The 27,179-nt window shown below is 41.3% G+C and overlaps 1 protein-coding gene across 17 annotated transcripts in view; it reads left to right on the forward strand.

The window, feature by feature from the left end:
- kmt2ca (lysine (K)-specific methyltransferase 2Ca) overlaps nucleotides 1-27,179 on the forward strand; it is a 460,534-nt gene that overhangs the window by 302,389 nt on the left and 130,966 nt on the right. For 16 of the 17 annotated variants that reach the window (XM_068015025.1, XM_068015031.1, XM_068015029.1 and 13 more), the window contains 9 exons: nucleotides 62-178; nucleotides 2,468-2,569; nucleotides 6,179-6,283; nucleotides 9,673-9,854; nucleotides 15,707-15,871; nucleotides 18,291-18,400; nucleotides 18,617-18,685; nucleotides 20,441-20,659; nucleotides 25,410-25,544. In XM_068015025.1, the coding sequence (XP_067871126.1) occupies nucleotides 62-178; nucleotides 2,468-2,569; nucleotides 6,179-6,283; nucleotides 9,673-9,854; nucleotides 15,707-15,871; nucleotides 18,291-18,400; nucleotides 18,617-18,685; nucleotides 20,441-20,659; nucleotides 25,410-25,544 (1,204 nt within the window). The remainder of the gene's footprint in view (nucleotides 1-61; nucleotides 179-2,467; nucleotides 2,570-6,178; nucleotides 6,284-9,672; nucleotides 9,855-15,706; nucleotides 15,872-18,290; nucleotides 18,401-18,616; nucleotides 18,686-20,440; nucleotides 20,660-25,409; nucleotides 25,545-27,179) is intronic. The other variant, XM_068015028.1, reaches the window with a different exon arrangement.

The raw sequence follows: 27,179 nt of genomic DNA on the forward strand, positions 1-27,179 counted from the left end.
GAGAATTATTGTGGGTGCATTGTATGCAAAACAGGACTTTCTGAAGTGTTGTTTTCAATAGGGTCGTGGTGCTGGCTTTCCTGGGAAGAAGAGGCCACGTGGTACAGGCCACCCTGGTCGGGGAGTTAGAGGCAGATCCAAACTGAAAAATGGGATTGGCACGACTATAACACCAGGAGTAAGTGTACATCTTATTTCTATTTCTGAATTTAAAGATGGATTTTATTTATCTAAAGGGAGATTACTGTACCAACTAAAATAAAAGCAAAATACTGTGGATGCTGGAAATGTGAAATAAAAACAAAGTGCTGGAAATACTCAGCAGATCTGGCAGTATCTGTGGAGAGAGAAACAGAGTTAACGTTTCAGATCTGTGATAAAAAGTCTACCAACTAGTCTATTTCCTTGCTGCTGCTGATAATGTTCTAGTGTAACCTTATTTGCCAAATTGATCCTGGCCATGTTACTCAGTTTGAAAGACATTTTATTTGCTCTGTCAACTGTGTGTTCTGCTACATTCTTTGTTCTTGTAACTTTATCTTCAGGTCCTGCTGGCTTGTTTTGTAATGTTATCACTTGGCTGCACTCTAAAATGTTACTTCCCCGTTGGGAAGGTGGGAGTAAAGGAAGCCTTCCCTTTTTCTTTGACAATTGTGGTTGCATAATTACCCAGTATTATCAATTGCATCTGTTAAATACCTTTTCAGTTGCTTCTCGCCAATTGAGTTTAGCAACCTGAGCTTTTCTAAGATTTACTGGAAGGAGCAAGGATAAATGGATAGCTTTTTCTACAGTACAACTAATTAAGGAGGAAATTCTCTTTCCCCCATGCACTATCCCCTCCTCCCCCCTGTTAAACTCCAGAAAGCTTGTTAGGGAAGGCTGAAGCTGGAGCCTGTCTTTACTCAGTTTCACATTTCTTGTGCAGAGGAAAAGGGTGACAAACATGTAGCTCCTCACTCAAACTGTCCACCAGTCTCAGTTCGTGTCTGTTTATAAGTCCTCAAGTCAGATCCTAATTAACACCCTCCGGCTGCATATAATCAAACAATTGATACACAGTTTAACAGATTAACACCCCCTCTCCTATTTTACCTGCTTTAGCAAAACAGTTTACTTAGAAGAATTCTTTTGGTTGATTTTAAAAAAGCACTGTTTGGAGGAGTTTTAAGACAACTTCAATGAATTGTTGTGACAAAAATCATGGAAACTTGTTGAAATAATGAATATCAGTATTGATTGAAATTGGATTTCTTTGTGCCATGAGACAGCAGAATTATCCCTAGTAGCTGCATTATTCCAAGATGTTTACTTCTCCAAAACAAGTGTAATATCACTAGGTCCCAGTTGAAACAAAAATATTGAAACCAAAATGAAAGGAGGATAGGTCAAAAAATACATTTTAAGCTTATGTATTTATCTGATTCATATTTTAATAAATATCCCCTTGTTGATCTTCCATATTGTACATGAACCTTGGCTGGGAGATGGGGCGTCATTCAGCTCTTGGTCTTATTTTCAGTTTGAGGTTCTCACCAAGGCAGTACATTCTGATTTTGACTAATGCTGTTTAGATTAGGAACTGGTGTTAATGCAAAATCTTGCACAGAGAAGCCTGATAGAATTATGTTCAGAAAATAATGGGAGGATCTGCCACTGATGACTCTGGTTAAACTGCATGGAATGGTGTGGATCAAACACCCCAGTAAGGCTTCAGCTTTGATTTCTTGTCTATGTTGATCTAACTGCTCTCTACCACGATGACGAGGGAGGTTTGGGGGGCTGGGGTGCCCTACAGGTTGGTACTAGATGGTCTAGGTTCTTGTTCTTAATTGTTGCCCAGCAGCCTCTACTGGAATTTCAAGCATGTGCTGAAACCAGGCAAGAGCAGATTTGAACTTGACAGCAATTGCCCCACATTTAATTTAAGTTGCTGACGCTATTAAAATCATTTTACTATTAAGAAAAATAATTTGAATGAAGTGCTGAGGATTTATGGGGAAAGAACTGAATCGTGACTGTTGTTTCTTGTGTAAATTAAGTGAAAACATTTAGTGATGGGTTATATTGAGCCATACAGACCAGGAATGTTCCAGCATGACATTGGACCTTCAGCCATTTCCTCACTCGATTGAGTCCATGATGCAACAAAGGGTTGAGTTGCCATCTGACAGAAAATGATTTTCTTGAGAGTCGCTATCCCTGATTATTGCTCTTGCATGGGATTATGGCATTCCTATTCATATATGAATATTCAATGTGTTTAAAGAACACATAAAATGGCAAGTAATTTCCCCTTAGTGTTAAATAAAAGCAGCGTCCGAGAGCCATACTGGAGCACCCCAGTACTAGGAAAGGTCGCTGCCAGCTGGGTACATTTCCCTTTGAGTCATGTGTTTTAAAGAAGGGTGTCAGTTTATTAAATCAGAAAAGATGGCGAGTACTAATTATGCATTTTCCACTGTAGGCTGGTGCTATGGAAATGATCATTAATAAAGATGAGGATGAAAACTCAATGCACAACACTGTTGTTTTGTTCTCTACAAGTGACAAGTTTACTCTAAAACAGGTAAGGAATGTTCTCAGTTAAATAATAAAACTTTGGAGGAGCAGAAACCTATACGTTTATGACAGTTTACAGCATAGTCTTCAAAATTAGGGCTCATGAGACTGGAGGTAATACATTAGCATGGATTGAGAATTGGTTAGCAGAAAACAGACTGTCAAAATAAATGGGTCATTTTCAGGATGGCAGGCTGTGACTAGCAGGGTACTAATCTATTGCAATTATTTACATGAGGGGACTGAGTGTAATGTATCTACGTTTTCTGTCAATGCAAAGTTAGGTAGGAAAGCAAGCTGTGAGGAGGACGCAAAGAGGTTGCAAAAGGTCATAGGTTAAGTGAGTGGGCAGGACTATGGCAGATGGAATATAATGTGGGAAAGTGTGAAGTTTGCACTTTGAAAGGAAAAATAAAAAAACAATAATTTTAAATGATGAGACTGGGAAATAGTCATTTGGTAGTACAGAACTTGAGAATTGCTGAAAATGGAGGCATGTTGTCGAAGCTTTTTATCCTGCACTCATCAGGACACTATTTAAGAATAACCAATGTAAAGGAAAGCAACTTATTCTGCATGAGAAGAGAGTGCTGATTGGTTGGCAAGTGAACTCTGATTGGTCAAGGCATTGACCTGAGGAATGAACCAGCAAATGGCCATCACTTATTTTGTTCAGCTGAAACAGGTGCATTGTGTGTACATGTTCTTTCTGTCTGCGAAGGACAGGGCCCTGTGTATTAATATATGTAGCTTCCAGTACGTGCAAATGCGCCATACTGCGAGCTGTACTGATGATCTGAATTTAGTTGCCAGCATAATTCTTAGCACACTGCGGATTATTTAGCAAATGTTGTCCAGTTGCAGAATCACATCTAATGATGGACACTGTTTTGAGTTTTGCAAGCATGGGCTGGTTGGGTACGGCCTGTACCTTGCCTGTTGCGAACAGTGGAAGGGACACATTTGTACGTCTTAATGGGCTCCATCCTGCGCTCAAATTCACCTTTGAAATGGAGCAGTCCAATGAGCTTCCTTTCCTTGACGTACTAGTTGAGAAATCTGTTAAGGGGTTCTCTACCACGATCTACTGCAAACCTCCCTTCACTGGTCAAAGCACGCATTGGGATTCTTACAGTTCCACACGCTGTAAGATTGGTCTTATTGGCAACCTCGTAAATAAGGCCTGAGCCATTTGCTCACCATGCAAGTTTGATGCCTAAATAGGGTGAATCAAAGACATCCTGCGTGACGATGGCTACCCCGATCAGATTATTTCTCGCTGTATATCATTCAAGCTTATGAACAGGCCTAAGGCTGTCATTTTTGGCCTGAAATGTGCCCAGTCTACCTCAAATTACCCTGGAAGGGTAATGTCTCCCAAAATTTGAGCAACGGGTAAAGCTAGCTGTTTCATGCTGCTACTATGTAGTAGCAACACGTGTTCGCCACGAACAGGATGCTGCCGTCAGGCCAAAAAGATGTCCTGCCTATCACACAAATGTGTAATGTGATATATGAATTTCAATGCCAGTGTGATGCTAGGTATGTAGGCCGCACGTCCCTAAGACTGGCGGATCATATCAAGCAACATGTCCCTTCCGCTATTCGCAACGGGCAAGGTACAGGCCATACCCAACCAGCCCATGCTTGCAAAACTCAAAACACAGTGTCCAACATTAGATGTGATTCGCAAGTGGACAACATTTGCTAAATAATCCGCAGTGTGCTCAGAATTACACTGACAACCAATTTAAGATTTCAGTGGGGCTCACAGTGTGGCGCATTTGTGTGTACTGGATGCTACATATATTAATACACAGGGCCTGTTCTTTGCAGACAGAAAGAACATGTACACACATGGTGCCTGTTTCAGCTGAACAAAATAAGTGATAGCCATTCGCTGGTTCATTCCTCAGGGCAATGCCTTGACCATCAGAGTCAAGCTGCCTGGTTTAAATTTCAAACAAAGCTTGGCAGTTAACTGGCAGTCATTGTAAACTGGTGCATTCGCCATGGCAACGTCTGTATCAATCAGAGTTCACTTGCCAACCAATCAGCACTCTCTTCTCATGCAGTATAAGTTGTTGTTTTCCCTTACGTTGGTTATTCTTGCGTATCGTCCTGATAGGTGCAAGACGAAAAGCTTCGACAACATGTCTCTATTTTCAGCAAGACTGGGAAATGTTATTCGGGGGACTTGAGTGTCCTTGTACACATCGCAAAGTTAACATAGTACAGTAAGCAATTAAGAAAGCAAATAGCATGTTAGCATTTTCTCCCTCCAAGGAGATTGAAGTACAAGAGTAAAGAAGCCTTACCACAATTATATAGGACCTTGGTGAGACCACACGTGGAATACTGTGTACAGTTTTGGTCACCTTACCTAATGAACGATCTACTTGCCTTAGAAGGCGTGCACTGATGATTCATTAGACTGATCGCTGAGTTCAGGGGATCGTCCTTTGAGGAGAGATTGAGTAGGCTAGGACTATATTCCCTAGAATTTTGAAGGATGAGGGGTGATCACATCAAAGCATATGGAATTCTTAAGGGACTTGACAGGGTAGATGCAGGGGGGATATTCCCCCTAGCTGGGGAGTCTAGAACTATAGGTCTCAGTCTCAGAATAAGGGCTCGGCCATTTAGGATTGAGATGAGAAATTTCTTCAGGCAAAGGGTTGTGAGTCCTCAGAGCTCTGGATGCTCATCTTTGAGTCTTTTGAAGATAGAGGTCAATAGCTTTTTGGATACCAAGGGAATCGAGGGATATATGAATAGTGCAGGAAGGTGAAGTTGAGGTAGATGATCAGCCAAGATCTTACCAAATAGCATAGCAGGCTCAAAGGACTCTACTCCTGCCCCTATTTATTATGTTCTTATTCCTGAAAGCTCAGCAGTCTGAAAAACAAACTATTGCCTGTTAGGTAATGGACTGAGGTACTGTTTGGTTTGCAGCTTTGCTTTAATCTTTTGTTCTCTTTGGTTTGATAGTATTATGAGCAAGGTTTACATTTTTAATGGGCGATGACAGAGTGTAATCCCCAATACATCAGTAAAAATCTCAAACTTCCATGTGACAAAAATGGAATGCAATTTATTCAGTAACCTTAAACCTATGGTCTTAATGATAAGTGGGTGGAATTAAAGAATGGGATATTCAAACACTAGTTTTTTTTAAAAAAACAGAAGTCCAAGTGCTAAAAATTGAGTTTGACTTGACTCGGTGACAGTAAAGAAGTGATCATAGTCACTGTGATATGATCTTGGCTACAGTAATTTCTTTGCAGCATATGTCAACTTACAGCTGTAAATGGAAAATAAAAATCTGGATTCCTAGAGGTAAATAAGGGAATGGATGCTGAGCTGAGGGGTTATTAGAAAGTGTGACTGAAATTTTGGTCACAAAGCTTGGTTTGAAGAAATTTTAATGTTGTGGAGAGACTGAGAGGATGTGGAAGTTAACGATCACTCAACCAGTATCACCAAGAACATATGTATTAATCCCCTGAATCTAATTAAAGCTATCAACTGGAAGTACAGGTTTGATCTGATGCTTTCCTCTCCATAAGCAAGAATAGATGGGTATTGTTTGACCTGTTGATTAATTTAATTTCAGGATATGTGTGTCGTTTGTGGAAGCTTTGGAAAAGGTTCAGAGGGACGACTGCTTGTTTGCTCTCAGTGTGGCCAGTGTTATCATCCTTACTGTGTCAGTATTAAGGTAAGAGATGTTTCTGCTTGCCTTGAATTTGTAAGATGCAGCTTAGATTGTGTAATTTGCCATGGGTATGTGTTGCTTTTCTCAAATTACTGGACTTGTGCATAGTGGTTATATTACTGGACTAGCAACCCAAAGATCTGGGTTAATGATGTGGAGAGATGAGTTCAAATTCAACCATGGTAGCTGGGAATTTAAATTTAGTTTGTTTAATCTGGAATAAAAAGCCCATATCAGTAATGGTGACAATGTAACTACCAGATTATTGTAAAAACCTTATCTGGTTCACTAATATCTGGCCTATATGTGACTCCAGACCCATAGCAATGTGGCTGACTCTTAACTGTCATCTGAAATGTCCTAGCAAACCATGCAGTTGTACCAAGCCGCTAAAACAAAATATAATCACTGTGGGAATCCCTTCTCCACACGGACTACAGCAGTTCAAGAAGGTGACTCATTTCCATCTGCTTGAGGGCAACTTAGCGATGGGCCAATGACGCCTATACCCCGTGAATGAATTCTTTAAAAATCCCCACAATTGAGTCAAAGACCTTATCCTTATCTTCCCTCTTTATCTTTTGCCAATAATTCTGAATCTATGACCTCTGGTTATTGAGCCACTTGCCAGAGGGAATGGTTTTTCTCTCTCTATTCTATCAAAACCTCTCATCTTGAAAATCTCTATTAAGTCACCTCTTAACCTTCTCTGTTCCAAGGACAACAGTCCTAACTTTTCCAACCTCTGCTCATCACAGAAGTCTCTCATCCCTGGTAACATCCTAGTCAAGTTCCTCTGTAACCTCGATCATTTTTTTTTAAAAGATCCGATGCAGTCTTACCGCATGCTATTGATTCTGAACAAATGTATATTTTTTTAAAATTCATAATAGGTATTTAAAAAATTATTGTCTTGAACTGCTGAGGTGGGAGTGAAATGAGTCCAGGGTTCAGTTTGTCATTTTGGACCGCATGCATGTTTACAAATTAAAATCGCAATTTGCTTTAAACCCACACTGCACAGTGGTGCAGTGGTTAGCGCCGCAGCCTCACAGCTCCAGGGACCCGGATTCAATTCTGGGTACTGCCTGTGCGGAGTTTGCAAGTTCTCCCTGTGACCGCGTGGGTTTTCGCCGGGTGCTCCGGTTTCCTCCCACAGCCAAAGACTTGCAGGTGATAGGTAAATTGGCCGTTGTAAATTGCCCCTAGTGTAGATAGGTGGTAGGGAATATGGGGTTACTGTAGGGTTAGTATAAATGGGTGGTTGTTGGTCGGCACAGACTCGGTGGGCCGAAAGGGCCTGTTTCAGTACTGTATCTCTAAATAAAAAATAATAAATAAATATCACCCTTGGTAATTGAAATGAAGAAGCACTTCCTTAACAGGAAGCACACTTTAGTTCACGGTCAATATTTGGTATTTGCTGCATGCACCAATAGCCTGACAACTGAGTATTACATCAAGAGAAAATGGAATCAGATCTGTTGCCTGCAACTGAAATAATTATGAATCACCGCCTGAGTCGAGAGGAGAAATTATTAGAACCAGTCTTGCCCATAAAAGATGCAAATCTATTGCACGCCATGAGTAATTTTCTTCAATACTGCACGCAGATCAGTCAAGTAAAACAAATGGACGAATATGTTCACATTCTTCTGCTCCTCTTCAGCCAATACATGCAATACTAATTGCTGTGGTCCCATTGTTGTATGCTTTTTTTTTTTAAGAGAAATTAATTGATTAAGCAGTTCAATGTTCCTCCTGGAAGAGGAACTTGGATACATATTTGAAGCAGAGGAAGGCTGGGGGGAGGGAGAAAGGCAGTGGGATTTGCTTTGGATTGCACTATCAAAGAGTCATTAGAAACTGGGCTGAATGGTCTCCTCCTGTGCAACTTATGTAGTAAACTTTTATAGTTCTGTAGGTCACTACTTCACTTGCATTTCTGTCCATTTAAATACTGACTTAGCAGTTCACAAATACAATCCAGCTTCAAAACAATTTTCTCTTCAGAACTTTGATTCTTGAGCCAGCACATCATGTCAGTAACTATGCATATTTATAAATTGGTGAGCAACACTCATTCCAGCCTCTCGATGACAAAATCTAGGCATGTAGATTCCTGGATAACATTCTCCTTTTCCAACCGCCCCTCATTAATGCCCCGTGGTAACCCATCAGCAACTTAGAATTGTACTCAGGAGGTGCTTACTGAGTGTCCTAATTGGACCCCTATAGTACTGCTTTGATGGTACCTTGCAATATATTCTTTTTCTTCTTTTGGGCCTCCTTATCTCGAGAGACAATGGATACGCGCCTGGAGGTGGTCAGTGGTTTGTGAAGCAGCGCCTGGAGTGGCTATAAAGGCCAATTCTGGAGTGACAGGCTCTTCCACAGGTGCTGCAGAGAAATTTGTTTGTTGGGGCTGTTATATATATATATATATATATATATATAATATATATATATATATAAAATATTCTCAATGAAGAGACAAGTACCACAAAATAACTACAAATATGTGTGTGCACGTAAATGATTTTATCAACGCTAAACCTTTATAGTTTTATTAATTTTAAGTAGACTGCATTAGAAGCTTCCTTGCTGTTGAAATGCATTTGAAGCACATTTATATTGAACATTCTGTAACATTTAATTATTGTTCAGTAATTGAATATACTGATCATTTCTCTCTCCCCATTTTCCCCCCCCCCCCCCCCCATCCCCGTTTTCCCTCTTAATTTTCTTTCCTTCTGATTTTTTTCTCCCCTCTTCTGAGAGTGATGATTTGTGCCAAGGTACTGTTCCACAGATTGACAATTCAGAGGATGTGGAGGTCAATTGCATTGCTTGTCTCGCTGCACTGGTTAAGATTTACTGTCTCCGTATAAGTCAATGATTGAACCTGGGTTATGCAGTGTAGCGACCCACTGAAACACACTATTCAATATATTCGAGAGTACGTTCAATATGGTAGTATTTCTGTACATTATGTTCTCACATTTCTAATACTTTTTTCTATTTATTTAATTAGCATGTTTGAAATCTTCTCTGGCAGTGTTGTTTGCACAGAGGATTTTTCTGAACATAGCTCACTTCTGATTCCCATCAAATAGGTCAGCCAGTTGTCAGCTCTAACTGCTAGTAGATAGAGCAGCTTTCTTCGTCCTGCAAGTGCTAATATGTTCAGCTACAGACAGTGAGTATGGAAATGTTTCTGAATTGGTGCTTGTAATGTGTGGATGGCTAGCTTTTGAATGATTGCCGTGCACCTGGGTCTACTGTGTTCTACCAGGTGCTACTTCATGCTATCAGACAAGAGGCTTAGGGTGTTGACTGCATATAAAATTGATATGGAGGAGAAGCACTGAAGCTATTTTTCTCCTGCACAGGTCACCAAAGTGGTGCTGAGTAAAGGCTGGCGATGTCTAGAATGTACAGTGTGTGAATCCTGTGGGAAGGCCTCCGATCCAGGTCGTTTGCTTCTCTGTGACGATTGTGACATCAGCTATCATACCTATTGCCTGGATCCACCTTTACAGACGGTCCCTAAAGGCGGTTGGAAATGTCGATGGTAAGTTCATTAGGAAAGATAATATTTGTAAGAGTACAGTCATGAACAATGCATACAGAAGCAACAACAAAAAAAGGGCAATTAATATCTTATTTGGAAAATATCCTGTATATCCCTGCAGAGACATTTCTTCAAGGAATATCGTTGTATGAAATAACATTAGGAAAGTGAAGATGGGCAAAAATATAAATTGCAGTATCGGGGCACTACTAGTTTCTTTTTACGGTGGCCTCTTGTTAAAAAGCCTATTAATCTGGTCAGGTGAATATAACAATTTGAAGTGACCAACCCATTTTGATGAAACTCATCACAAAAATTAGTTAATCCAAATTTTCAAAGTTTTTTTTTACAGTCACTTCAATATTGCAATTGAAAAGGAATATAATTTATTTAACACATTATCAGTAGATATGCCTGAAACAACATTAAAAAAAAGTAGCATGTTTAATGGAGGTATTGCACTGCATACCAGAGTTTATATTCTGGCCAAAGGCCTTTGGGCTGATTTAAGAAAAAAAACAGATGGCACAGAGGGCAACATTTTATGTTCTCCCTTGTGTATAGGGCATTTAATCGGACAAGATGGTAGTGGATGGAGACCCCTCTGTCTTCCCGCCTCCACCCTGATTAAGTCCAGGCGGATAGGCCCGTGAACAGCCATCCCACCCTGCCGGCACTTGAGGCCCTTAAGGGCCTCTTCCCATATTAACCCAGCAGCAGGTGGGCCTGTTACCACACAGGGAGCACACATGCAAACCAGTGAGGGGTTGCTTGTGGTCTCCCAGGGGCATCCATCGTTCACAGACACTCAGTGCCTGATCAAGAGACTCGGCATCAGAAGGGCGGGTGCACTGTGTCACCCCCTGCCCTTGCTGCCGACCCTCCTACAGGTCCCTCCCCCACGACTCCCATCCCGGAAAACCCCTCCTGCCATCACTCACTTCTGGCCCACTTTGCTGTGCAATCCTGGGCCTCCGGTGGGTAGAGGCCTGCTACCCGACCCGAACCCAACGGGACCTGATGAAGTGTCTGGTTCGGGTCGGGCCCGTCTTCAGGGTACGTCTTTCGGGCTACGGCCAAGTCGAGTCTGGTCGGGCCAGACACACACAATAAGTGCTCTGCTGGTAAGTATTGAAATAAAAAAATTTACCTGAGCTGGGAGTCCGGGACGGAACTGAGTCTGCGCAGTGAGCGAGTGACGTCACTATGAGGTCATCGCGCATGCGCTGCAGCTTCATGGAGCTTCCCAGACGTAAGGTAGTAAAGGGATGGTCGGGGTGGGTTCGAGTCGGGCTCGGGCCGGGTCGGGTTCTTTTTTCCTGACCTGAGCAGCCCTCTACCAGTGGGTGTTCTTCTGGCAGCAGCCACCGCCTCCCCGGTGGCTCAGTTGAGCAAAAGAGCTGCGGGCCTCTAATTGGCCGGCAGCTCTTGCCAGGCAGGACTCCCCACCCCAGGGGTCCTGATCCTGGGGAAAACCTGCCAATGACCTGATTGGCGCGTTAATACTGGCAGGCCTTCCTGGAGAAAACAACGAGGATCTCTCGCTGGCGGCTGAGACCCCCGTCGCCTCCATAAAATTCCCCCTGGAGGGTGTAACTGAAGTAACCTTAGTGAAGACTGTAGCTAGTGAAGTCTGATTGATTTAATGTTGGGGAACAGAGAAAAATATGGTGCTGATACTTGGATCCTGCGTGTTGGAACAGCTGCATTTGGTGGCTTTGCCACTTGTGGATGTGCAAGCTGAAAGTATAGGAATGTTTCTATTTTGAGGGGAAAAAAATCTAATGTGGAGCATCATTTGTGCTTGCATCAACCAAATCTTTCCACATCTGGGTGATGAGACTGTGCCAGAAGGGGACCAGTTTATGGTAAAGCCAGACTGAAGACCAGATAGCAGATTCTTGACATTAAGGTCATAGAGTCATACAGCACAGAAACAGGCCCTTCAGCCCATCGTGTCCGTGCCGGACATCAAGCACCTATCTATTCTAATCCCATTTTCCAGCACTTGGCCCGTAGTCTTGTATGCTGTGGCATTTCAAGTGCTCATTTAGATACTTGAACGTTGTGATGGTTCCTGCCTCTACCACCCCTTCAGGCAGTGTGTTCCAGATTCCAACCACCCTCTAGGTGAAATTTTTTTTCCTCAAATTCCGTCTACACCTCCTGCCCCTTATATTAAATCTGTGCCCCCTGGTTATTGACAAAAGTTTCTTCCTTTCTACCCTATCTATGCCCTTCATAATTTTGTATACCTCAATCAGGTTCTCCCCCCCCCCCCCCCCCCCCCCCCCTTCAGCCTTCTCTGCTCTAAGGAAAACAGCCCTAGCCCATCCAGTCTCTCTTCATAGTTGAAATGCTCCAGCCCAGGCAACATTCTGGTGAATCTCCTCTGCACCCTCTCCAGTGCAATTACATCCTTCCTATCATGTGGTGACTAGAACTGTACACAGTACTCCAGCTGCAGCCTGACTAGTGTTTTATACATCTCCATCATAACCTCCCTGCTCTTATATTCTGTGTCTCGGCTAATAAAGGCAAGTATCCCATATGCCTTCCTAACCACCTTATCTACCTGTGCTGCTGCCTTCAGTGATCTATGGACAAGTACACCAAGGTCCCTCTGACCCTCTCTACTTCCTAGGGTCCTACCATCCATTGTATGTTTCCTTGTTTTGTTGGTCCTCCCAAAATGCATCACTTCACACTTCTCAGGATTAAATTCCATCTGCCACTGCTCCGCCCATCTTACCAGCCCATCTATATCATCTTGTAATCTAAGGCTTTACTCCTCACTATTTACGACACCACCAATTTTCATGTCATCTGCAAACTTACTGATCATACCTCCTATATTCACGTCCAAATCATTCATGTACATTACAAACAGCAAGGGTCCCAGCATTGGTCCCTGCGGTACACCACTGGTCACAAGCTTCCAATTGCAAAACAACCCTCGACCATCGCCCTCTGCCTCCTGTCACTAAGCCAATGTTGGATCCAGTTTGCCAAATTACCCTGGATCCCATGGCCTCTTACCACCTTAACCAATTTCCCATGCGGGACCTTATCAAAAGCCTTACTGAAGTCCATGTAGACTACATTAATTGCTTTACCTTCATCTGCATATCTAGTCACCTCCTCGAAAAATTCAGTCGTTTGTTAGACATAATCTCCCCTGACAAAGCCATGCTGGCTATTCTTGATTAATCCCTGCCTCTTCAAGTGGAGATTAATCCTGTCCCTCAGAATTTTTTCCAATAGTGTCCACTGATGTTAGACTCACCAGCTTCTGATTACCCGGTTCATCCCTGCTACCCTTCTTGAATAATGGTACCACATTCGCTGTCCTCCAGTCCTCTGGCACCTCTCCTGTGGCCAGAGAGGATTTGAAAATTTGTGTCAGAACCCCTGCTATCTCCTCCCTTGCCTCACATAGCAGCCTGGGAGACAGTTCATCAGGGCCTGGGGATTTATCCACTTTAAAGCCCGCTAAAACCACTAATACCTCCTCCCTTTCAATGTTAATTTGTTCGAGTATATCTCAATCCCCCTCCCTGATCTCCACACCTACATCGTCCTTCTCCATAGTGAAGACAGATGAAAAGTGATCATTTAAAACCTCACCTACGTCCTCCGGCTCCACACATTGCTGCTTTGATCCTTAATGGGCCCAACTCTTTCCCTGGTTATCCTGTTGCCCTTAATATACTTATAGAACGCCTTGGAATTTTCCTTTATCTTGCCTGCCAGTGTTTTTTCATGCCCCCTCTTCGCTCTCCTAATCACTTTAAGTACCCTCCTACACTTTCTATACTCCTCTAGTGCCTCTGCTGTTTTGAGCCCTCTGAATCTGCCATATGCCTCCTTTATTTCACTTATCCAATCTTCTATATCCCTTGACATCCAGGGTTCCCTGGACTTGTTGGTCCTCCCCTTCACATTAACAGGAACATGTTAGCTTTGCACTCTCACTATTTCCTTTTTGAATGACTCCCACTGGTCTAATGTAGACTTTCCTACAAGTAGCTGCTCCAAGTCCACTTTGGCCAGATCCTGTTTTATCATATTGAAATTGGCCTTCCCCCAATTCACTATCTTTATTTCCGGTCCACCTTTGTCCTTTTCCATAACTACCTTCCATCTTACAGATTTATGGTCACTATCCCCAAAATGCTCCCCCACTGACACTTCTCCCACTTGTCCGGCTTCATTCCCTAGGATTAAGTCCAGTATTGCCCCTTCTCTTGTACGGCTTTCTACGTGCTGGCTCAAAAAGCTCTCATGTATGCATTTTGAGAATTCCACCCCCTTTAAGCCTTTTGCATCAAGACTATCCCAGTTAATATTGGGGAAGTTGAAATCCCCTTCTATTATTACCCTATTATTTTTACACCTCCTGAGATTTGCCTACATATCTGCTCCTCTATCTCTCCCTGACTGTTAGGAGGCCTGTAGTACACTCCCAGCCAAGTGATTGCCCCCTTTTTGTTTTTAAGTTCTACCCCTATGGTGTCATTTGAAGAACCTTCTCAGATATCATCCCTCCTTATTGCAGTAATTGACTCCTTGATGAATAGTGCAGTGCCACCTCCTTTTTAACATCCCCCTGTCACGCCTGAAAATTCTATATCCTGGACTATTGAGCTGCCAGTCCTGCCCTTTCTTATTCATATGGTTTGTATACATTTTGACAGAATTGGCTATAAGGATGCTGGTAAGTAGTTATGCGGGTCTAACTTGATCATGTTATGCTTTCCACCTGGAAAAGGCTGACCCAGTTGGCTGATGGTTGACGTGGATGAGCCACGGGAATAGCTATTTCCTTGAATAATGTTTTCAGAACCTGAGCTTCTATTCCAGAGGTTTGTAAACTGGGAGGAGGTGGGCACAATGAGGAAATGGAGCTGGGGGGTTGTGAGGCACATGGAGGTTGCTAGCTGTAACTTGATGAGGCCTGCAATAGTTATTTTCTCCACTGTTGGCACTGTAGCAATCCCCTCAACTCTGGCTGATTCCTGACCCTGCTCTCTCCAAGACTCAAGAATTCCCAGCTAACAGTTCCAGCTTACAGGTATTTTCAGTACCTCTCAGTTTAAAATTGCTTCAGTTTATATTAAAAACAAATTGTTTGCCTTCTGGTCTGTACCTCCTGTGCACCATAAATTTCTTTTTGGAAGTGTTAATGAGCCCTCAGGACTTCGGTACCAGAGAGGAATAAACTAACAGCAGATTCCCACCCCCATGAGTCTGCTTCAGAAGTCTGTAAAAAGATTCCGTCCTCGAGCGGGGCAAGAGCTAGGGACTAATTGTGGAAACTGATTTTGACACTTTTTCGCCAGTTCTTTTGAGCCTGTCTTGAGAATCATGTCATTTGAAACTGTTGATGGGGTGTTTTCATATTAGAACTTTGTAGGATGTCTTCTGTTTGGTCATAAGCTTGTAATTGGGCAATAAATGCCCTCATGCGTGGGCTGTTCTACAATATCAAGTAGGTTAAATGAGCTTGAAATAATACTCTGATATTAAGCTCATACAAAATATTTTAAAATATTAAAAATGAAGGTGTGCTGAAAAAGACTTTTTAATGTGACGATTTGATTTTTATTTCTAAAGATTTTGATACAGGAATTAAACAATTATATATTTCAATTCATGATAATTATGAGGCCTATCCAATATGATTTTATACCCTAAGGATATGATGATATAACATGAGCAAGGGAGATCCAGCTTTTTCAGTATTTATTGTCCAATCCTTAAGTATTGGAGCATTATAAAGATTCTTCAAGATATGTCTTGAGGTTGAACCACATTTTTCTGTTGCAAACAACCTTCACTTCATTTCGTAGGTGTGTTTCTTGCATGCAGTGTGGGGCAACCTCACCTGGTTTCAAGTGTGAATGGCAGAACAATTATACGCAGTGTGCTCCTTGTGCCAGCTTGACTGTCTGCCCAGTCTGCGATAAGAACTACAGGGAGGAGGAGCTTATTATACAGTGCCGGCAGTGTGACAGGTGAGTGCATCCAGTATATTCTTAGCATACGGACTGTATGAAGCGGAAGACTGAGACCAATGAATTATAATGAGTACATAACTATAATTACATACATCATTAAAGAACGGCGTCAAAAAACTAGTGTAGAAATGTGCATTACTCTATTTTAATGTTAACTGAACAAGGTATTTGGGCTAAGCAGGGGACATGCCATATTAAAAGTGTTTTGACTTTCCTTGATAGAATTGGTGTAAAATATTTCTCCCTTTGAAAGTGCTGAAACAAAAATCAATATATAAAAAAACTACAAAATGAAAGGGAAAGCTGCAATTTCTGGAAATCTGAGACACAAAATGCTAAAAATGCGTTGGTCAATCAGCAGCTGTAAAGAGAAAAGCACACGTTACAACATTTACGTTCTGACATTTATGGTGTAAACTCCATCAAATATCATAACGTCTTTTCTCAGAAAAACTATGCGTCAAATTGTGGCAGAAACAGTGACTAAATGGTGATATTAAATGATATTGATTCTAGAATTTAAGATAGTGAGCCAATTGACCTATGGGTTCGTCTTTCAGTTGCATTTGCCTTTTTTCAGTTCTCCGGTACAGTGGAAGTAGATGTCTATTATTACTTAAATTGAGGACACTGGTTTAATCCCTGCCTATAGTTTCCAGTTCCATCAGGCTGACTGTCTTTAGTTACAGCTTGTGCTTTCCTGTTGATTCATATGAATTAATTGATGTCTTAAGAACGCAATAAATGCAGACAACTTACTTTTTAACCTTTTAAACTCCAGCTGCTGTACCTTCAACAAATAGGTTGTGCTTTTGGCAACAGCCCATCTGAACACACTGGGGTGTTGTTTCCTTCCTTTCTTAAAAAAATTCCACTAAATTTAGAATTTGGCAAAACATCTAGTCACACCACTGCTACAAATGGGGGCATGTGTTCAAAACTCTCAAATGTTAACAAATGCAACAATTGAGGAAACACTTAAAATGTTCTGAATATAGAAAAAAATCACTTGTGTGTGAATGAGAAAGCAAAGAGAATTGTATCCTGAATTTTCATTAAGTTAAGTTAACCTGTCCTGTCCCAACTTGCAATTCATCCTCAACATAGAGCTGTGGTAACTGTGACCCAGTTTGAGATGAACAATAGGATACAACAGAATGTGCAAGGCTTGGGACAGACTCATTGAGTTTGTCTGGCAGTTGTATACTGCTCTTGTACTCCTCAATCAGGTGCAAACCAACTTAGAAAACTAAGCAATAGCTGACATAAGCCCCAAATGGGGGATACTTGAAGAATGACCCTAATTGTAAACCAATGATGTATGAAAACGGATGCTTTCATAGTTTTGGAACTTATGCTATTGCTGTCTGCAATGATGCTTCATTTGTAGGGAGGAAAGCTTAAGTACCTAAATGCTGAAGACACAAAACTTTTGCATTTCTGTACTGGTTTAGGGCCATGCTCCCCTAGAAAATTTGTATTTTTTTGTGCAAATTAACTAGAATGGGTAATTTTTAAAACATCTACCCATTACACACAATAATTGCATTTCGAATTTGGAACCATTAAATCAGGTCATCGTTTGCTCAAAGGTCATATTCCCTCATCCAAACTGCAGATCTAGTTCACAGAGAGACCACATCCCATCCAAAACTCCATCCTTCAACAGACATTCTCTTAGGCTGAATCGGGAGTAACAATCAAACACTTCTCCCCCTCTGACCGTGCCAGTGCAAATTATCACTTGTTCTCCCACACTGAATTAATGCTTCCACTCTTTTTTTTTTCTGCCCATCCTCTAAGTTCAGGCTGGCCCTCTTTTCCTCGAATTAATGACAGCACTTTGTCCTTACTCCATTAATGTTGGCAGTCTCTTCCCCAAATAGCATCAATTAATCCTGGTGTCCTCCCCACCCTAAAGTGTCATTCCCAATTTCTGCCCCTTCCTTCTCCACTTCATTGCTGTTCATTGGCATCCATTTCCCTTACTACCCTTTCTCCTTCATTGCCATCCCTTCCCTCCCTTCATTGCCATCTATCTCCCTCAACCATACCTCCCCAATGCCAGACACCCCATCTTGCTCCTCCTGCTAATGACACCAGTTATTTTGACAGTAAACTGATGAGAATAATGTTGGTGTGCAGATGCACCACTATGGACTGCCACAGGGGGGGGGAGGGAAAAAAGAGAAGCTCTGGTAAAATGGCTAATGCTACTGGTTCCAAAGCTGTGCTTCATGGCAGCAAGGCGGGGTGGGGGTGGTGGGGAGCTAGAAGTGTGGATGAGTCAGGTTGATGTCCATTTCTTACCTATACAATCCCTTTAGACATCTACAATGCTGAAGACACAATGCAAATGCTTGTTGTACAGTGTTATTTTTAAATGTATAATTTTTGAACCACTTTATGTTCTTAGATGGATTCATGCTATTTGCCAGAACCTGAACACAGAGGATGAAGTAGAGACTGCAGCAGATAACGGCTATGACTGTTTCACATGTAGGCAATATGCAATGACAACTCCAGGTAAGAGTTGCAAAGTTAAATCAGTTTGCTCAATGATAGCTTTTTTTTTAAAAAAACCTTAAAATTGCAACCTGTAATTTTGATGAATTAGTTTGTTAAATTTTTGGTAACTTAATTTATGTGCTGAATTCAGTCTGAGTGACAGCAGTTAAAATTTAACACTCAATCCTAGAAGATTCAAACTTATTAACAGGTGTCTAATTTCTTTCACCTCAGTGACTACCTCAGAAGGGACTGATTTGTCTTTGGTAACACCTCAATTTATTGTAAAGATGAAGGAACCAGGTAAATTGCCACACTTGGTAGCCAATATTTGATCTGTCCTTTCCTTTTCCTGTCCCACTTTTCTACTCTCCTGTCAGGAAAGTGTTGATTTGCATAATTCCAGAGGCACCAGCAGCAATATGGTGCTTCACCAAAGTAAGTTGCAACCAAGCTTATTCCTATCTTCAATTGATATCCCATGTGTCCCCTTTAGTAAGGATCACTAGGTAGTGATCAGAAAAATAAGCTGCATTTACAATGCCTAGCTTTGGGATACAAGTCACACAGAACAGACACAGATAAAGGATCAGACCTGATCCCTTCCTCTTTTAAATGGGCCAGTACCACATTTAGTCAGCAAGCTTTTAGGGGATCTCTGAAGACTTAAATGGTTTAACAGGCTTCACAGTTTGAGTTAAACACACACTAAACTTAATGTGGAGTGTGCAAACCAGCTTATTTGTCAGATGTCTGGTGCAGAACAGTACCACTGTCTGTGCAGAAAGAGTAAATCAAGTATTAGGGGAAGATTTAATGAAAATTGACGGTGGGGTGGCGGGACGGGGGGAGGTGGGAGTGGTAAAAAGCAAACCGAAAAATAGGAAGAACAATTGTGATGGAAGTAGAAAAGACAAAAAGCTAGATGCTGTGGTACAGGGTGGGAGCTGGCCCATGATTGAGTGCAGACACTGAGAAGAAACTGAGTTGGCATCTGCTGTAGGCCACCAGGTCAGGAGGATGGATGGAACCAAGCAATTTTCCAGTCAAATAATGGAAACTGATACAATTGTTATGGATGCCTTCAGTTTACCTGGGATTATTAGGGATCTTTACAGGTTGCAGTAGGTTTGCAGGCATGATCTAGCCATAATGTTGGATTGTTGTGTGGAGTGGCAACATTATGAAACCTGTCAGGAGATGATCGAGCACGTCAGAATAAGAGAAAATGTTGGCAACGATGGTCACGATTGGGTGAAATTTGTCAGGCTTGTGATGAAGAAAAAATTGATTGCAATTGAAACATTCAACTTTAGAGAGGCAGATCTTGAGGCATGATTTCAGAAACTGGACTTGGAGCACTTCTGAGAAGTTTAAATATAAACCAAGGGAGATGTTGAATGGAGCCATATGGGGCCAGAACGTGGACTCCTGTGTCTAATGTATGTTAATAACTTTTTTGGAGCCAGCTGTAAACTGATCCAGTTACCTTGAAGGTGGAGTCAAAAGATGCAGTAACGGGCTTGGATTAATTACGTACTTGTACTCTATAAACTAAATTTTGCACAAAAGTGCACATAGGTTGAAAAATGTGGATTATAAGTGGGCTGAGGAGGTTGAGGGGAAGGAACAAGTTCTTAAGTTAAATTTTGGAGTTGTATATTAAGTAAGATAATAGAAGCCAAAATGTTAGGGTTTTCCCAGTACAATTAGGTGCCATGATGGAAGAGTCTGTGTTCTAAAGGAATGAGCTTTGATGGAGCGAATGGCCTTTTCTAATTTCTGACTGGCAGTTTCCCATGCATTAGTATGATTCTATGATATGTTAACTGAAACTAGCAACTGGTACGTCATAGGCTTGCGGCTGTTTTCTCGTATGGTACATTGGCTTAATCAAAGCTGTGTTCAGAAACCGGAGATGTTAATGGAAAGTATAAAAATTGGTGAACGACTCTTTCCAGTTTTAGAATAGGGCCAATAGGAATTTCCTATCTCATTTGGTAAAGAAAATCCTTTTATAAGTCATTCAGTATAACTTGTGTTTTTCTTGGAAAACAGAACCGATACGGACATATACACAGGATGGTGTCTGCCTGACTGAGTTGGGTATGTCACAGCTCCAAAGCCTCAGTATTGCTCCACCACGTCGGAAGCGACCCAAGCCAAAGTTGAAGCTAAAGATCATAAATCAGAACAGTGTGGCTGTTCTGCAAACTCCACCTGATCCTCAGTCTGAACAGTCCAGAGACATGGATGGCGATATGGATGAAAGCAGAGGTACAATATTATGGCTGATCCCCTTCATGTGAAAGGAAGAAAAAGATTTGTTTGCTGAATGTTGTATGCTATTTGTATATGTGCTTGTCCAAATGAGATAACTGAGTTGGGGACGTTCCTTAAAACATTTGTAATAATGGCACATGTATTTCAAATAACAAAACCTCTGATAAGTGTATTGAAATATCAGTCTCATGCTGGCTGGCACAAACATGATGGGCTGAAGGGCCTGTTTCTGTGCTCTATGATTCTATGCTGTACTGCACCAGCATGGCTTTACCACTTCCTACTTGGTCTATCTACATCTGGCTTTTCTGAGTGAAATTATTTAACTAATTTGCAGAAACTTCAGTCAGGAAAATTACAGTTTGTAGCCTCTTTGGTTGGGAGCAGACAAATTGATACTGCATTTTATTGGGTTTCATAAACATTCAAGTCATATATTTATGGGAAAAGACCAATTGAATAAAAAAAATTGTGAATCCTAATCTTAGTCACTCTAACTAACCTTGGTTAATGCCTTTTTCATCATTCAGGGCCCCTCTTACTACATCTATAAAGAAAGCTTCTAGAAATGAGAGCTCTCTCTTCTATGCTTCATGCAAAATCAGATTGCTCAATATCATTTAATTTCTATTTTTGTTCATTACACTTGTAGCCAGATGCAATTTATATGAAGTTATTCTATGTTTTTCTATAGAAGTTACCTTCTCCACATTTGCAATCACTTTCTCCCCTTCACTTTGCTTTGTGTGTGTCTCTGTCTCTCCCTTTCTTTCTGTCTCCCTTCCCTTCCTCCCTCCCCTCCTTTTGTTTTTCCGGCCCATTCTCTCATTCTGGCTCCTGATCCTTTTTAAAACATTTGTTGCGATCTCTCGTAAAGTTGTAAGAATCTCAGCAAATAAAAAGTTAATGGCATCTTCAGGTGAGATTGAGATTATTGTAATGTGAATCAGTACTGAGATCAGTTTAAAAATGACATTGCAGACAGGCCTCAGCTCGAACAGTTATGCATCAAAAATGAATAAGTTCCCCAAGAGTATGGTTCTTACTGTTCACATTGAGAAGAGACAGTTCTCAATGAATGAGAATTATCTTGAAAAGGAGGTGCACTTGAGGGTTTATACTACCCAGTGAACTCTTCATGTTTCAAATCCAGATAAGTGGATTCATCCTGATTTTGCCTAATAATTTGAAAAAATTATTTCTCTATGTAAGAAGACTTGTTTGCAATGGAGTTTCTTCCATCTGTATCCATATAGGGTTGCTGTGGTGCCAGCAACTGTAGCAACATAAACTGAAACTCATTGGCCATTTTCCTTTTACTTTTTATTCAAAAGGAACTATATTGTCCAATTCTATTTGTTTTCTCTCTGTTCCACAGTACCTTTAGTAATGCTTCTGCATATTTTGCATTGTATCCTCATGGTTTTTAATGTCCAATGTAGAAAACTATAAATGTGCTAATTGGGACCTGATTGCTGTCTGCTTGAATTATATATCTAAAGTGCCAACTTGTTCAAGGTTTATAAATTTCACATTTCACCTGAGCACTTCATAAACTCAGAACTTTGAAGTCCAAATTTTTAAGTACATAAATATTAATAATCAGAAGACTTGTTCTTTCTATGTATGTGTAATTAGTTTTAAGTGACATACGACCACAGCCCAAAAGTGATTTTGTTAAACAAAATTAGGGCATCGGGTCTGCACAAGTTGGATTCATATTGCTCTGAATTCATCCCGAGTGAAATTAGTTTTCACTAACTAGTTTTCAAATCTGTGGCACAAAACTTGCCCTCGATTCCAAACTAACTACAATGTATAATATTGCTAATTGACCTTGGTGAAGTTCAAAAGCAGCAAAATTTTTGAGTTCATTCTGATTTTAGATTATATTTCTTATTTCCCTCAGTCAGTTACTTCACAAATTCCTATCCCTTGAAGCTTAAAACTAGAATTATTTGCAGCATGATTGTACATTTGCATTAATATGCATCATTTGTGTAGTGTAATTTACACATGTGCAACCTTTTGGAGGTGAAGACCAGTGAGTGGGCCAAACAATTATGTAGGAAGGTGGACGTTCATCCACAGAAAAATCCGAACATCAGTTCAGACTTTACCACTAACATAAACACCTATACACAGGGAAAAATACAACTGACTACGCCTCCAACCCCCGCTAACAGATTTTTTTTGGAACATAAAAATGTGGACTAACAATCCAGTGCATCACTGGTGCCGTCTTTTGGATGAGGTGTTAGACCAAAGTCCCACCTGCTCTCAAAGATGGACATAAAAGATCCCATAGCATTATTTTGCAGAAGAGCAGGGGAGTTTTCCCTGGTGTTCTAGCCAATATTTATATTCAATCAACATTAAAAAACACATTATCTGGTCATTAACACCTTGCTGTTTTTGAGACCATGCTGTGTGCAAATTCATTCCAACAGGTGCCACACTTCACAAAAACAGTACTTCATTGGCTGTAAAACACTTTGGAGTGTCCTAAGGTCCTTAAAGGTTCTATATAAATGCAAGTCTTCCTGGAATAAAGATATAATCATGGGATTCCCGCACATAAAAAATGAAAGCCACGTGTACGTGCACACAATAATTTGCGTACAAAATGCAACACTTCCTAAGCCCAGAATTTTCAGGTTCCCTCTAAGCAAAGAATTCAAGCATCCTTCCTCTTCTCCCCCTACTCTTTCTTTCACCCCACCATCCTCCTACCCCCTTCCCTTCCTCCCATGGCAGTCACTTGGCTACAGAATAAGTGGTGCTTTAGATCGACTGGAATATCAGATCTCAGCTGAGCATGACTTTAACCACAGAGCTAGCAGGGAATTTGGAAACTACAATGCTATATAAGACAGTCGCAAGTTCCGAGCAGCTTGGCTGGTGGTGAACCATTTTGCAGGCTAAATAGACAACACTGTCTACGGAGGTGAGGACTGATGTCATAACTGTGCTCCCTTACGCAATTTTGCCCATTGCCCCTGTCCTCTCAAACTACATTTGCCTCAATCTCCTGCCGCTTCCAATTTAAAATTTCCACACGCATGTTTAAACCACTTAGTGACCTAGTACCACCCCCACCACCCGCCAAAACCCCTATCCCGTAATTTTCTGCATCTCAACCTTTCTTCCCCAGTCCCCTAAACTGTTCAAGTTTGGTTCAGTGGTTTTGCTGGGGAAAGATTTCCTTGATGGGCTGTTAACAAATCAGAAACTTGTTCTTTAGATACAGGTTTACAATTTCAATATGTACAATACACTAGAGAAATGTCCCTTACTTGGCTTAGAGCCTCCGCGTTGTTTCCTGTGAACAAAGAAAGTTAGCTCCCTTAAAGAAGCCTTATATACAGCAATGGGAAAGTTAACATGACTTACGCAGGGCCCCGTTTCCTTCAAGATACATTGCAGGTGATTTTCCTCGTGCGCTGACTAATTCACACTTGCATGTGGAGTTTGGATTTCAGTCAACTAATGAAGACTGCTTCAGGGATAGCTAATGTAACATCAATTTCTCTTGATGCATGTGCAACACAGTTTAGTACTATTTTCACAATCACAGAATTGTTACAGTGCAGAAGGAGGCCATTCGGCCCATCATGTCTGCACTGGCTCTCCAAAGGAGTAATTTGCTTAGTGCCATTCCCCCACCTTCTCCCTGTAACCCTGCACATTCTTCCCTTTCATAGAACAGTCTAATTCCCTTTTGAATGCTTCAATTGAACCTGCCTCAGGTAGCGCATTCCAGACCTCCTTCACTTGCTCATGTCACTTATGCTTCTCTTACCCATTACTTTAAATCTGTGTCCTCTCGTTCTCGATCCTTTCACGAGTGGGAGTAGTTTCTCTCGATCGACTCTGTCTAGACCTTTCAAGATTTTGGATACCTCTATGATATCACCTCTCAGTCTTCTCTTCAAGGAAAACATTCCCATCTTCTCCAATCTATCTTCATAACTGAAGTTCTTCATCCCTGGAACCATTCTTGTGAATCGTTTCTGCATTCTCTCCAATGCCCTCATATCTTTCTTTAAGTGCGACACTCAGAACTGGAAGCAATATGCCAGCTGAGGCTGAACTAGGTCTTATATAAGTTCAACATAACTTCCTTGCTCTTGTACTCTATGCCCCTATTAATAAAACCCAGGATATTGTATGCTCTATTAACCACTCTCTCAACCTGTCCTGCCACCTTTAATGGCTTGTGCACATATACACCCAGGTCCCTCTGCTCCTGCACCCCTTTTAGAATTGTATCCTTTATTTTATATTGTGTCTCCTTGTTCTTTCTACAAAAATTAATCACTTCACATTTCTCTGCATTGAACTTCATCTGCCACCTATCTGCCCATTCCACCAATTTGTCCATGTCCTTTTGAAGTTCTACACCATCCTCCTCACAGTTCACAATGCTTCCAAGTTTTGTATCATCCGCAAACTTTGAATTTGTGCCCTGTACACCAAGGTTTAGGTCATTAATGTATATCAGGAAAAGCAAGGGTCTCAACACTGATCCCTGGGAAACTCCATTACAAACCTTCCTCTGGCCCGAAAAACATCCATTAACCATGATTCTTTGTTGCCTGTCACTCAATTCCGTATCTATGTTGCTACCGTCCCTTTTATTCCATGAGCTATAATTTTGCTCTCAAGTCTATTGTGTGTAAAAAAAAAAAAGTAAAGATTATCTATTGTACATTCAGCTAACCCTTCAATCTTAAATTTACAGCAGCTGATCTAATGGACTGTGACGCGAAGTCTGATCCACTTACTAGTCCAGAGCGGGAACCAGCAGATGATGACTGTAAGGGAGCTGAGGGGTCTGACAGCCTAAAGAAGAGAAAAAGGAAACCATATAGACCTGGTAAAGAATCTGATTAAAACAGACGTGATCCACCAAGCTCAGAGTAAAATTAGATTAAAGACCATTTTCTTTGTCCTGGGAGTGGCTTGACTTGAGACCAGTGATTATACATTGTTTTCATAAACATCTGATATAAATTGAAATCAGAAATGTTTAAATTTTAATTTAAGATAAGTACATTTGTAACATAAAATACTTGGCTGATACTGGAGAATAATTAATCACCCTGTTCCTCCTCTGTTTTAATTGATGTATCAAAGAAGATCAAGTGCCAGACAACATTGAAATCTGTTGGTGGTTTGCAGCAATTCCTCTTTCTCATTTTCTTTCTTGCTGCCTCCTACTCCCTTGTCAATTTATGGTACTAGGCCCTGAATCAAAATTCACTTCATATCAACTCTTTGCACTTGTGTCTCTAATTTTGTCAAGATAGAGCCCACAACCGCTCTGAGTCAGAAGGTTGTGGGTTCAAGTCCCACTCCAGGCATTTGAGCACGCAAATCTAGGCTGACACTCCAGAGCAGTACTGAGGGAGTGCTGAACTGGCAGAGGTGCCGTCTTTCAGATAGGACGTCAAACAGGGGCTCTCTAAGGTGGATGTAAAAGATCCCATGGCATAGTTTGAAGAAGAGCGGGGAGTTATCCCCAGTGTCCTGGCCAATTTTTATGCCTCAGTCAACATCACAAAAACAGATTATCTGGTCATTATCACATTGCTGATTGCATAATTTAATCAGATGGATGCAAGGTTAGTGAGATAAAAGTAACATAAAAATAATGGAATAGACTGGGAATGGTTTCTGTGTTCAAAAATTTGAGGGAAGGGTGAAAAATTGACATCTAATTTTAACCAAAGGATAGGAGAATTTTGAGGCTAGTAGTCAGGATGTTAGAGGAATCAGTGAATGATATCATACAGAACGAAAGGAAGACTTGCATTTGCTATGCGCAAATTGGCTGCTGTTATTTTTTAATCATTCATAGGATGTGGGTGTCACTGGCTATGCCAGCATTTATTACCAATCCCTAATTGCTCTTGAGAAGGCAGTGGTGAGCTGCCGTCTTGAACCGCTGCAGTCCATGTGGGGTAGGTACACCCACAGTGCTGTTAGGAAGGGAGTTCCAGGATTTTGACTCCACGACAATGAAGGAACTATGATATAGTTCCAAGTCAAGATGGTGTGTGGCTTGGAGGGGAACTTGCAGGTGGTGGTGTTCCCATGCATTTGCTGCCCTTGTCCTTCTAGATGGTAGAGGTCGCAGGTTTGGAAGGTGCTGTCGAAGGAGCCTTGGTACCTTTCTGCAGTGCATCTTGTAGATGGTACTCACTGCTGCTCTGTGCGTCGGTGGTGGAGGGAGTGAATGTTTGTGGATGGGGTGCCAATCATGTGGGCTGCTTTGTCCTGGATGGTGTTGAGCTTCTTGAGTGTTGTTGGAGCTGCACCCATCCAGGCAAATGGAGAGTATTCCATCACATTCCTGACCACAGGAGTGTACTGTGTTTCCTACATTACAACAGTGACTACACTTCAAAAGTACTTGATTGACTGTAAAGTGTTTTGGGACATACTGAGGTCATGAGAGTCGCTATATAAATATGCAAGTTTTTATTATATCATTCTATGACTCCTTTGT

The sequence above is a fragment of the Heterodontus francisci genome, chromosome 2, assembly GCF_036365525.1.
Source record: "Heterodontus francisci isolate sHetFra1 chromosome 2, sHetFra1.hap1, whole genome shotgun sequence".
Lineage (NCBI taxonomy): Eukaryota > Metazoa > Chordata > Chondrichthyes > Heterodontiformes > Heterodontidae > Heterodontus > Heterodontus francisci.